Here is an 11,018-nt window from a genome sequence, read left to right as displayed (position 1 = left end):
GGTCGCGTTCAGTCCCTCCCTGCCCCTTTAGCAAGGCAAGCGGAGGCACGCGAGGACAGACTCGGGGCTCCTGGTTTCCTCCTGCTGCTCTTTGCTCCTTGCTCATTTTCTCGGCATTGGTGTGAGCTGCAGGTGTCCTTCTGGGGGGACTGTCTGCTTCAGTAAGGTCTGGCCACGAGAAAACGTGGCTCTCTGCAAGCAGCGCCGGAGGAAGAACGTGGGGCTGTCCTCTTGCCTGCAAGGAGCTCAGCTCTGCGAGGCCCAGAGCTCAGCAGTTACCTCAGCAGCACTGCGCCCTCCAGCCCTTCTGCCCTCCTCGGCAGAGGGGACAGCACCGTGTCCTGCAGGTGTTAGGGAGCACGTCGGGCTGCCGCTTGTTGCTGCTGTCCCTGAACAGCCTCCAAATCCTCACCGAGGGCCTCTGGGATTCTCTGGGCACGCGCAGCGATGCTGTTTTGCTGCCCGTCCCTCGGGGAGTTAGGCTGCAGACTGACAGACAGAGAGCAGCTGGAAAGTGTTCCTGCGGTCACTGCTCGGCTCCAGAGGTACTGCAGAGACAAAGAGGACTCCACCTGCAAAATGCAGCCTCAGCACAGACGCGGGTTTTAGCTCTTTGAAGGCTGCTTTCTGAATGGCAGCGAGGGCGCTGCTGCTTGGGGGTGTGCCTGCTTGCAATTTCCGCTTGTCCCCGGCTGCTGTGTGCTTTTGCTCGGGGAGGAACTTTGGCAGTGACCGCCACCTGTACCGCTCCCCTCTCCTTGTTCCCCTTGCTGCCCCAGCACCCACTGCTCCAAGCACCAAGGGCTGCCCTGCTCAGCTCCCCCCCTCCCCAAGCAGATCCCCATGCTCCCCTCCTCCTGCCCGGTTCCCGGCTGTAGGCGTAGGGCAGCCCAGGCACAGCCCAGCTGGACCTTCCCGGAAGGGCAGCCCGGCATCTCCCTCTCCCACAGCCTGCTGCTCGGAGGCTGAAGCCCCACGGGGGCAGCTGGCCCATGGCCCCCAAGCGCCGAGCACCCCCTCAACCCCAGCCTGCAGATGGGAGCAAGAAAGCAAAGGGGGGGCAAGGGGAGGAGGAGGATGCCTGGAGCTCTGCGCTCACCGCCCTGAAGACAGCCCCCAAGGAGAAGCCCCCCGCCACCATTGATGGGCAATGTCCCCTGAGTGCGGGGCCAGACGCCCAGGTGAGTGTAGGGAGGGCGCGTCTGGGGCATGGTGGTGATAGAAGGGGACGGAGAGGAGGCCCCGTGCAGACCCCCACGTCCCCAAATGGGTGAAGCACCCCTCTGCCCCCAGTGCCACCCCGCTGCTGCCTGCCCCAGGTCTATGAGGACTATGACTGCACCCTGAACCAGACCAACATCAGAGCCAACAACAACAAGTTCTACATCATCCAGCTCATCCAGCACGACGGCGCCTACAGCACCTGGACCCGCTGGGGACGCGTGGTGAGCTCACCTGTGGCCGTCCCTGCACTGAGGACCCCGAGGGGTTGAGGTGCTCCCTGCCAACTTCCCCACCCCAAGTTCCCAGTCCCAAAGTGAGCAGCTCTGCCACATTCCCTTCCTTGGGGGGCATCGAGGATGCGTCCCCGTGCTGAGGGGACCCCCCAGCAAGGACACCCATGGCATCAGGTGCCCGCGGGTCCTGTGCAGTGCCCCTGACACCGCGTCTGCTTCAGGGAGAAGTGGGCCAGTCCAAGCTCCAGCCCTTCACCTCTCTGGAAGCTGCCAAGAAGGATTTTGAGAAGAAGTTTCGGGAAAAGACCAAGAACAGCTGGGCTGCACGGGAGAACTTTGTGGCCCAGCCGGGGAAGTACACGCTGATCGAGGTGCAGCCCGGCGCCGGGCAGGAGGTGGAGGTGGCCCTCAGGGTGAGCAGCATTGCCTCACTGCTGAGCCTGTGGGACTGGGACACCCAGCAGGGTCAGCAGGGTGGGCTGTGGGGTGGACGGGGGGGCAAGCTCGGCGCTCCCTCCCGAGCACCATGGACATCGTAGCGTGACACAGGGACAGCACAAGGCTGGGGTTTGCTCCCACAGGTGGATGGCGTGGGTGATGAGAAGGTCCCCAAGCGCCGTGTGCTGCCTTGTGCCTTGGACAAGCCCACGCAGGACCTGGTGGCTCTTATCTTCAGCAGCGACATGTTCCACCACGCCATGCAGACCATGAATATCGGTAGGAGGTGCCGGGGGCCCTGATGAGGGCGGAGGGGCTGGTGGGTTTCTGAGCACCCCTTTGGCCATGGCGATACTGGGGATGCTCAGCACAGTGGGGCTGGGGGACGTTGGCACGGGACATGGGCTGACAGCATGCGCTCCGCTCCGGCCAGACGTGAAGAAGATGCCGTTGGGGAAGCTGAGCAAGCAGCAGATTGCTCGGGGCTTCGAGGCACTGGAGGAGCTGGAGGCAGCGCTGGGGGAGCGACCCCGCAGGATCTCCCACCTGGAGGAGCTCTCCTCCCGCTTCTACACCATCGTGCCCCACAACTTCGGGCGGGCACGGCCACCCCCCATCGATTCCCCCGAGCTGCTGCGTGCCAAGAAGGACATGCTGCTGGTGAGACGTGGCGGTGGCATTTGTCCCTGCGGGGTGGAGAGGTGGTGGGAGCCTCGTCTTGGCCTCCAGTGACTGTGTCCCTGCTCTGTCCCCACCAGGTGCTGGCTGACATCGAAGTGGCACAGAGTCTGCAGGCACAGAAGGTGGAGGAAGAGGAGGAGGTCGCCCACCCCCTGGACCAGGACTACGCCCTGCTGTGCTGCCAGCTCACCCTGCTGGAGCCAACCTCTCGGGAGTATCAGGTGTGACGGTCTCCAGTGCCAAGCAGGCACCACGGGGACACGGTTGGGGGTGGCAAGCAGTGACACCACATCCTTCCTTGCAGCTGATCCTGAACTATGTGGCACAGACAGGGGGCCAGGTCCATGTCCTCAACGTCTGGATGGTGGCCAGGGAGGGTGAGGTGAGAAGAAGGAGCCTGAGGGGACCCCAGCTGTGGCCCCAGGACTGGACTTTGTCTGCAGGTCCAGGGGCACGTACATCCAGCAAAGCAGGGTCCCCAGGCTGGCTGGGCTGTAGGGCTGGGCCAATCCTGTGTGCCCCTCCCTGGCCAGCCCTCGCCTCTGTGTCCATCCAGGACAAGATCTTCCAGGCCCACGACCACCTGGAACACCGACGCCTGCTGTGGCACGGCACCAACGTGGCAGTGGTGGCAGCCATCCTGAGGAATGGGCTGCGCATCATGCCCCACTCGGGCGGGCGCGTGGGCAAGGGCATCTACTTTGCTTCTGAGAACAGCAAATCTGCCTGCTACGGTGAGCAGCGGGCTGGTTGGGGTGCCCGTGGGGTCGGTGCAAGCCCAGCTCCTTGTGGCACCTCTGCCAAGCCCCTTCCATGCTGAGGACCCAGGCACAAATGGGTGGGAACTCTGGTGCCATCTCTCCTTCCCCATCCCTTCCCTTCCCGGCGTCAGTGGGCTGCACATCCCAGCGGGTCGGCCTGATGTTCCTGACGGAGGTGGCTCTGGGCAAGCTGTACCGCATCACCAGCGACGATCCCACGCTGCGGCAGCCCCCCGATGGCTATGACAGCGTCCTGGCCTGCGGCCGCACGGAACCAGGTGAGTGGGGGGTGGAGGGGCTGTGGGCTGTGGTGCAGCCCCCAGGGCTGGCACGAGCGAGGTCTCCTTTTCCAGACCCCGCACAGGATGAGGAGGTGCTGCTGGATGGGAAGAAGGTGCTGGTGTGCCAAGGCAAGCCTATCCCCATGCCTGCCTACAACGACTCGTCCTTCTTCCAAAGCGAGTACCTCATCTACCAGGAGAGCCAGTGCCGGATCCGCTACCTCGTCCAGCTCCGCTTCTGAGGGCATCGGGCTCCTCGCTTCCCCTCTTGGCAGCAGAGTGCCACCAGCCTGGAGTGCAGGAATCCATATGGCCTCTCACTTGGGTGTGGGATGGGGCATCCAGCCTGCTCCCATGGTCAATAAATCCACTGTGCCTCGCACCAGCAGTGTGGCCGCTTTCCTGCCGGCATGGAGGGGCTGAGCAGGGGGCCCTGGTCAGTGCTGTGGCCACGCATTACCTCTGTTGTGGGTGGCTCTGGGCGGGCTGCAGCCCATTGTGGCCATTGGTGCTCTCATCACCGTAGCCAGACTTGTGCCCACCTCCGTGGCATCGTGGCTATGAAGGGATGAGCACGGAGGACCCTGTCCCTGTGCCCCCAGTGCCTGCCCTTCCTTGTTACCATGCCAAGCCCCACTCCGTCCCCTGCATCCCCCTCAGCACAAGTTTGTGTCCGTGCAATGACAGTTGGCTGTGCCGCCCTGATGCCCAAGTGACATCCCCCTGCCTTGAGGACACCCCCCGCTCCCCATTCTCGCAGCGCCAGCCCTCCACGCTTTGCAGCATGTTTCAGTGTGGGAAGGGCCCTGTGGGCTGCAGACCCCCGGTCTCCCCTGCCCTGTCTCCCGCCGGCTGCTAGGACCCAGCAGCTGTCCCCAGCGCTGTCAGTGGGCGGGCAGAGCCCGGGGGTGACAGCCGGTGCCATCGGCGACAGGCAAACAGGATGACTAATGGGTGACAGCCAGGGAAGGGTGGACGTGGCCACCGGGAACCCCACTCCTGTGGCACAAGCGGTGCTGGTGACAAGGACCGGTCCCAGGGAAGGAAGCATCACCCACCCCCAAGGAGCCAAGGTGCGTTGGGGCCACCCCCACTGATTGGTGACCCCCGGCAGCGAGGAGGGGGACCCAGAGCAGGGGCTGCAGGGATGGGGGGAGTGGGATTGGCTTTGTCCCTCTGCGGGGCAGGGGATGGGGTGTCGGGCTGGCTGGAGTGCCAGCAGGTCCCACAGTGCCATCCCTGCCCTGCCACCTCTCCGGGATGTTTTGGAGACCGCCTCTGGGTTTCTCTGTGGCTCTGGTTTTGCTCCTTCCCCTTCTCCTTCCCCAACAGGCAAGGGGCCATGAGAAGACAGAGGCTGTGCTCGCGGTGGGCTCTCCCTCCATGGGATGCAGGAAATCTGTCCGTGTGACACTGGCAGTGGAGTTGCTGGCTTAGTCCCCGTGGGCATGGCGAGCCGGACGGGGCCAAACACCACGGCCAGCCTGGAGAACCCCTCCATCCCAGAGCAGTCCACAGCACGGGAGGTGCTGGGCCTCCTCTGCATGGTCCTGCTCACTATCACTGCTCTAGTGGCCAACGTGGTGGTGATGGTGGTCATCCTGAAGACCCCACTCGTCCGCAAGTTCATCTTCGTCTGCCACCTCTGCGTGGTTGACCTCCTCTCTGCCATCTTCCTCATGCCCCTGGGGATCATCTCCAGCTCCTCCTGCTTCGACAGGGTCATCTACAGCATCGCCGAGTGCCAGGCCTTGATATTCCTCAACGTCTGCTTCATCAGCGCCTCCATCCTCACCGTCTCCGTCATCAGCGTCGAGCGGTACTACTACATCGTCCACCCGCTGCGCTACGAGGTCAGGATGACCATCAGGCTGGCGGTGGCCGGGGTCATCCTCATTTGGGTCAAGTCTGTCCTCATCACCATCCTGGCGCTGGTGGGCTGGCCTCAAGACAACGGGGCCACCAGCGCCAGCCGCTGCACGGTCTTCTGGAGCCCCGGCGCCCACAAGAAGGCTTTTGTCATCATCTTCAGCATCGCCTGCTTCATCCTGCCCACCATCATCATCTTCGCCGTCTACTGTAGTGTCTACCGGGTGGCCCGGCTGGCGGCCCTACAGCACGCGCCCGCCCCGGCGGCTGCCCCGCGGCCCCGCTGCGACTCCATTGCCAGCCAACTGACCATCGTCACCGTGCGGAACCTGCCGCTGCCCCGGCTGGCACCCGAGCGCTTTTTGGGAGGGAACAAGGCCATCCTCACCTTGCTCCTCATCGTGGGACAGTTCCTGTGCTGCTGGCTGCCCTTCTTCGCCTTCCACCTGCACTCCTCCGTCGGTGCCGCTGCGGAGGGCGGCGGGCACGGAGAGATGGTGGTCACCTGGATTGCCTACTCCTCCTTCGCCATCAACCCCTTCTTCTACGGGCTGCTTAACCGGCAGATCCGCCAGGAGCTGGCCCGGCTCTGGCGCAGTCTCCTCCACCGTCCGCTGGGCCAGGAGCTGTGCTTGGCCATCTCCGAGGCCTCCGTCCAGGAAAACGTCCTGCAGTTCCTCCAGAGAGCCACCTGCACGCTGGAAACCCACGCTGGGTGCATCAGCCCCAGGAACAGGCTGGAGCAGGGCAAGGGGGGCTGCCCCATCCCGGGACAAGTTCCCGAAGAGAGTGGCCAAGAGCAAAGCTCCGTGCCACCGTAGCTCTGGGACCCATCCTCTCTGCTCCTGGTCCAATTTTTGCCTGCTCTCCCAGCCTGCGTGCTGGAGGAAGGGCTCTTGGCCACATTTCGGGTGCTATCATTTCCATTCTGCATGCTGAGAGCGTCCCCGGCTCCTGCAGCACATGGGACACGGGAAGCCAAGGGGCTGTAGCTTGGGGAGCCATCCCCCTGTGAGATCCCTGCCAGGATCACCCTGCACCCTTCCCAGCCCAGATAACACCACTAACACCATAACACCAGTGCCCATGGTGCCCTGTACCTCTCCTCCCAAAAGTCAGGATGCTGCTGGGGGGATGCTGTGCCTCCAGCCTCCCAAAATAAGAAACCCCACTCCAGTAATAGGGGCTGGGGAAAGGTGCCCAGGGCAGGGAGGGGGCTCAGGGAAGACCACTGGCCACAGGGCCACCCCTCCGCTGTCACCTCAAGCCCCCCCAGAGCTGGGGGAGTCTCCACTTTTAGGGGGTGGAAAATTTATCTTTTTCACATAAATTTTATCTTTTTATTAAACCATTGATAAGTTACAAAGGAGGAAAAATATAGACTTATATGTACAGCGTTTCCAAGCCAGCAGGCTCTCGGGGGTGTTGCTGGGAGGGAGGTGACTGCCCAGGGGGAAGTCCCCCTGACACAGCCAGGGGACAGGGGGACCCCATAGATGTCAGGCAGCCCCTCAGCAGCTGGGGTTCCGCCCGGCAGGCTAGGGATGGCAGGAGAGGGACAAGGAGCACCAGGGAATGGGAGGATGGCCCCCCCCCCAACAGGGACAGCCCTCCTACCCATACCACAACAAGTTTGGGGGGCAGAGGGGACGCAGTGCTGCCGGGATGGGCATTGGAGCAACTCTTTGCTCCAGAGGATGTCACCTCTGGGTCCCCCTCCCCTGGGCATGGGCTGCTAGGGGGTGCCTGGGGGGACGGGGTGGAAGACAGGGGGTGTCCTTGGCACCAGGTAGCACCAGGACCTCCCTTGTTCACCCACAGAGGAGCTCAGTAGGGGGAGAACTTCTGCCGGTCGGCTTTCTTGGTGCCGTTGGCCGCCGAGATCTTGGTCGTGTAGGTGGCAGTGCCACCATTGGCACCTGCCACGGAGGACGGGGACAGCGCCAGGAAGGAGAGCGGCTTCAGGCCGATGAAGTTGGAGAGAGAGAGGGCGTAGGGTGTGCCCAGCAGAGCCGGGGGGGCGGCGGGGACAGCAGGCAGCGCTGCACCAGAGCCCGGAGCGAGCGGCTGCGAGAAGCCCACGCCGAGGTCCACGGAGCCAGGGCCGAGTGGCACCTGGGAGGTAGATTTGGCTGTCTCTAAGCTGGGGGGTCAAGCGGCATGGTGAGGGGCACGGTGACAAAGGGGCCACCTGCCCTCTGTAGGGCACATGGACCTTTGCCCCGTGCCTTCTGCCACCGGTGCCAGCATCCCGCCCCAGCTCTATGGGGCGCTTACCAGGTGGTGATGAGGTACTGAGCCAACGTGATGCTGACGGGGGACCCGGTGATGGTGATGTGCCGCTCACTGGAGCCCTCGGTCTGGTTCCCAATCTTGATGTGGGCGCCCGACATCTGCCGGATCTCACTGATCTTGCTGCCGTGCCGGCCAATGATGCAGCCGATCAGCTGGGGGGGAGCACCAAGGTGAGCGGGGCAGGATGTGCCGGGGGAAGTGGGGACTTGGTGAGGACCCACACTTACATCATTGGGCACCAGGAACTCCTGGGAGCTGCTTTGGGAGTTTGAGTCCAGCCCTGGAGGGAGAGATGGCAGAGTTAGGGGGGTCTCCAGCAGCCCTGTGCCCCCCAAACATGGGGGGACATTGCTGTGAAGACAAACCCAAAGGACCCATGAGGAAAGGCCATGGGGAAGATGGGACGTGGGCACTGGAGCTCCTGCCATTGGGGTGGAGGGTTTGGGGGCACTGGGACACCAGGAGAGCAAAGTCAAGGTCCTTCTGGTGTGTGATGGCACACCAAGGAGGTGGGAGGAGAGGACACGGACTCCCATCCCTTTGCCAGAGTGGGGCATGGAGCAAGAAGGGCACAACCCACGGTCTCCAGCCCCACAGGAAGCTCACCTGGAACCATGGAGGGTGGGTGGCCCAGTGGTGGGAAGGGGACGGTGTGCCCTGACATTTGCTGCAGTTTTGTGACCTGTCCAGAGAGAGAGAGAGGAGACACAGACAATAGAAGGGCAGGTATGACGGCATGGTCTCGTGCCCCTGGTTGGTCTCTGGCATCCAACCAGCACACATCCCACCCCACCTCAACCCATTCCACTCTATCCCATCTCATCACACCCCATTCCATCCTACCCCATCCCACCCTATGCCATCATATCGTATCCCATCCCCTTTCCCTCCATCCTATCCCACCCCATCCCACTCCCTCCCACTGTACCCCATCCCATCCCATCCCATTCCATCCCATCCTATCGAATTCTACCCCATTACATTAAACCCCATTCCATTCCACCTCATTCCACCTCATTCTAACCCATTCCATCCTACCCCACTCCATTCCACTCCATCATACTCCATCCCATCCCATTCCATTCAATCCCATCCCACTCCCTCCCATTGTATCCCCTCTCATTCCACCCCATCCCACCCCTCCTCCTTCCAATATACCCCACCCCTTCCCATTGTACCCCATCTTATCCCATTCTACCTCATCCCATGCCGTTCCATCCCACCCCATCCCATTCCACCTCACTCCATCTCATCCCATCCCACTGCATCCTACCCCACCCCACCCCATCCCATACCTTCCCATCATACCGCATCCCATCCCACTCCACCCACCCCACCCCAGCTGCAGGCTGCCAGACCCCATGCCCATGGAGACACCCCCAGGACTGGCTCCATGAACCGAGGAGCAGGCCTGGGAGAGACTCACTTCTGCCGGAGAGACCCCGCTGTATTGCCCCTGCATGGAGAAACCCTGGGGAGGACGATGGGCATCAGCTGGGAACCACGCAAGGGACCCGTGCCCATGCGGACAGGGGGTTCCCCTCCCCCGGAGCCCCTTACCTGGTTGGCAGAGAGCAGGATGGTGCCCAGGGAGAGCCCAGGGTGGTAGGGGATGGTGGCCCCCTTCGGAGGCGACTGCACAGGGAGGAAAGGAGGTGGAGGGGATGAACAACGGGGTCGGGACCCCCAGCCCATACCACGCCCCGCAGCGCTGCGAGCCGGCTGCCGGTACCTCCAGGATGACGGCACAGATCTGCCTCACGCACTGGATGATGGTGTCCGGCACCCCCGAGACGGTGACGGCGCGCTCCGTGGAGTTGGGCAGCAGGTCACCAGCCACCTGCACCTGAGCCCCCGTGCTCTGGGGAGAAAATGGGGGGGGGCTGTGGGACCTCGGTGGGACCGGCAGGGAAGATGTTACGCTCCTGAGTCGCGCCGTGGGACCTCACCTCCCGGATCTCCCTGATCTTGGTGCCCGCCTTGCCGATGAGCGAGCCGCACTGGCTGGCCGGGATGACAAGACGCAGCGTCACCGGCGTCCTCCCCGCCGCCGTCCCATCACCCAAGTCCTGCAGAGGGACACACACACACACACACACACAATGCCAGACCTCCCCCGGGACTGGGGTGCTCCTAGCGCCCAGTAATAGGGCAGGGGGTGCCTACCTCTTCCAGCTTGAAGGCGATCATGGAGACGGCGCGGAAGACGGCGTCGGTGGAGCCGGTGATGGTGGTGATGCGCTCGGGGCAGGAGCCCTCCGAGATGGTGATGCGCGCGCTGCTCTGGGGACGGCGGTGCGTCCCGTCAGGGGCACGGAGCTCAGCGCTGCTTCAGCCTCTGGGCCATCCCCTCCCCACGGTCCTTGCCCCATCCCACCCAGAGCTGCAAGCGACCTGGAGCCACCAGGACAGGGGTACCCTGCAGCCGCCCCGCGCGCCCTTACCTGCTCCCGTATCCTCTTTACCGTCTCTCCTTTCTGCGGGGAGAGGAACAGGGCTGGTGGTCAGGGCCAGGAGCCCCCCAGGGTGGCACAGCCCGGGCCCCCCGGCTCTTACCTTGCCAATGATGCTGCCGATCTCCTGCGGGAGCAGAGGGCAGCTCTGTTAGCGGGTGGCCCCAGTGTCACCGACCACGTGTCCCCAGGGGTGAGGACAGCCCAGACTTAGGGTGAGGGGCATGAAATCCCCCCCCCGGAACCGCTCCCCCATCCCCAAGGCAGGTTACCTTGCCGTGCATCAGCATGCGGAGGGTCAGGGTGATGCTGAGCTGCGGCTCTCCGGGGCCGCTCGCTCTGTCCGGAGATGCCATGGCCTGGGGGACATGGGGGGTTCCTGCGGGGTACGGCCAGGTGTCCCGACCCCTGGGCTGGGGGTGCCCGGACCCCTGGCTGGGGGCTGCCTAGGGGAAGGGGGGAGGCACCCAGCAGCACCCCGCGCCCGGAGGCGACCGGGGAGGGAACAGCAGGGGACAATCGCCGCGTGTCCGGGAGCGGGTGGGCGGGATGCCGGCGGCGATGCCAAGCGGCTTTGGAACAAAGCGCCCGCGGTGGGGCCGGGGCCCGATCTGCGGGCGCTGTCGGGGGGAGGGGGCACGGCTATTCTGGGTGCTGGCAGGACTCGCCGCCGCGGTGGCCATCAGGGGAGCGGGGTGGGGTGGCGGCAGCCCCTGCAGCCCCCGAGCCCCCACGGGTGACCCAGCGGGGACAAAAGCGGGGGCACGAGAGAGGGTGGCGGGG

General features: G+C 64.0%; 3 protein-coding genes across 10 annotated transcripts in view; 2 read left to right on the top strand and 1 right to left on the bottom strand.

Moving 5' to 3' along the window:
• On the top strand, positions 20-4,000 carry PARP3 (poly(ADP-ribose) polymerase family member 3). 3 transcript variants are annotated; one of them, XM_021409880.1, is made up of 11 exons: positions 20-545; positions 951-1,181; positions 1,320-1,445; positions 1,679-1,870; positions 2,039-2,174; positions 2,329-2,555; positions 2,654-2,797; positions 2,881-2,958; positions 3,133-3,310; positions 3,469-3,615; positions 3,691-4,000. In XM_021409880.1, the coding sequence occupies exons 2-11, from the start codon at positions 993-995 to the stop codon at positions 3,858-3,860; spliced, it is 1,587 nt and encodes a 528-aa protein (XP_021265555.1). In that variant the 5' UTR covers positions 20-545; positions 951-992; the 3' UTR covers positions 3,861-4,000. The 3 variants fall into 3 exon arrangements, with proteins under 3 accessions (XP_021265555.1, XP_021265554.1, XP_021265556.1); XM_021409879.1 differs by lacking the exon at positions 20-545 and having other exon boundaries at positions 640-1,181; XM_021409881.1 differs by lacking the exon at positions 20-545 and having other exon boundaries at positions 1,012-1,181; positions 1,294-1,445.
• On the top strand, positions 4,151-6,689 carry LOC110405015 (probable G-protein coupled receptor). The gene is made up of 2 exons (XM_021409883.1): positions 4,151-4,691; positions 4,951-6,689. The coding sequence occupies exon 2, from the start codon at positions 5,007-5,009 to the stop codon at positions 6,306-6,308; it is 1,302 nt and encodes a 433-aa protein (XP_021265558.1). The 5' UTR covers positions 4,151-4,691; positions 4,951-5,006; the 3' UTR covers positions 6,309-6,689.
• PCBP4 (poly(rC) binding protein 4) overlaps positions 6,814-11,018 on the bottom strand; it is a 5,410-nt gene continuing 1,205 nt past the window's right edge. The window contains exons 1-12 of one of the 6 annotated variants that reach the window (XM_021409888.1): positions 10,508-11,012; positions 10,339-10,362; positions 10,227-10,259; positions 9,949-10,065; positions 9,732-9,851; positions 9,515-9,643; positions 9,343-9,417; positions 9,209-9,253; positions 8,389-8,464; positions 8,010-8,062; positions 7,765-7,934; positions 6,814-7,602 (exon numbers count right to left, since the gene is read on the bottom strand). In XM_021409888.1, the coding sequence (XP_021265563.1) occupies positions 7,449-7,602; positions 7,765-7,934; positions 8,010-8,062; positions 8,389-8,464; positions 9,209-9,253; positions 9,343-9,417; positions 9,515-9,643; positions 9,732-9,851; positions 9,949-10,065; positions 10,227-10,259; positions 10,339-10,362; positions 10,508-10,591 (1,080 nt within the window). In that variant the 5' untranslated portion in view covers positions 10,592-11,012 and the 3' untranslated portion in view covers positions 6,814-7,448. Of the gene's footprint in view, positions 7,631-7,764; positions 7,935-8,009; positions 8,063-8,388; positions 8,465-9,208; positions 9,254-9,342; positions 9,418-9,514; positions 9,644-9,731; positions 9,852-9,948; positions 10,066-10,226; positions 10,363-10,507; positions 11,013-11,018 lie in introns of those variants that run through there. The other 5 variants (XM_021409887.1, XM_021409886.1, XM_021409885.1 and 2 more) reach the window with 5 other exon arrangements.

Source organism: Numida meleagris, chromosome 11 (genome assembly GCF_002078875.1).
Source record: "Numida meleagris isolate 19003 breed g44 Domestic line chromosome 11, NumMel1.0, whole genome shotgun sequence".
NCBI lineage: Eukaryota > Metazoa > Chordata > Aves > Galliformes > Numididae > Numida > Numida meleagris.
This window is presented reverse-complemented; position numbering and strand designations above follow the sequence as displayed.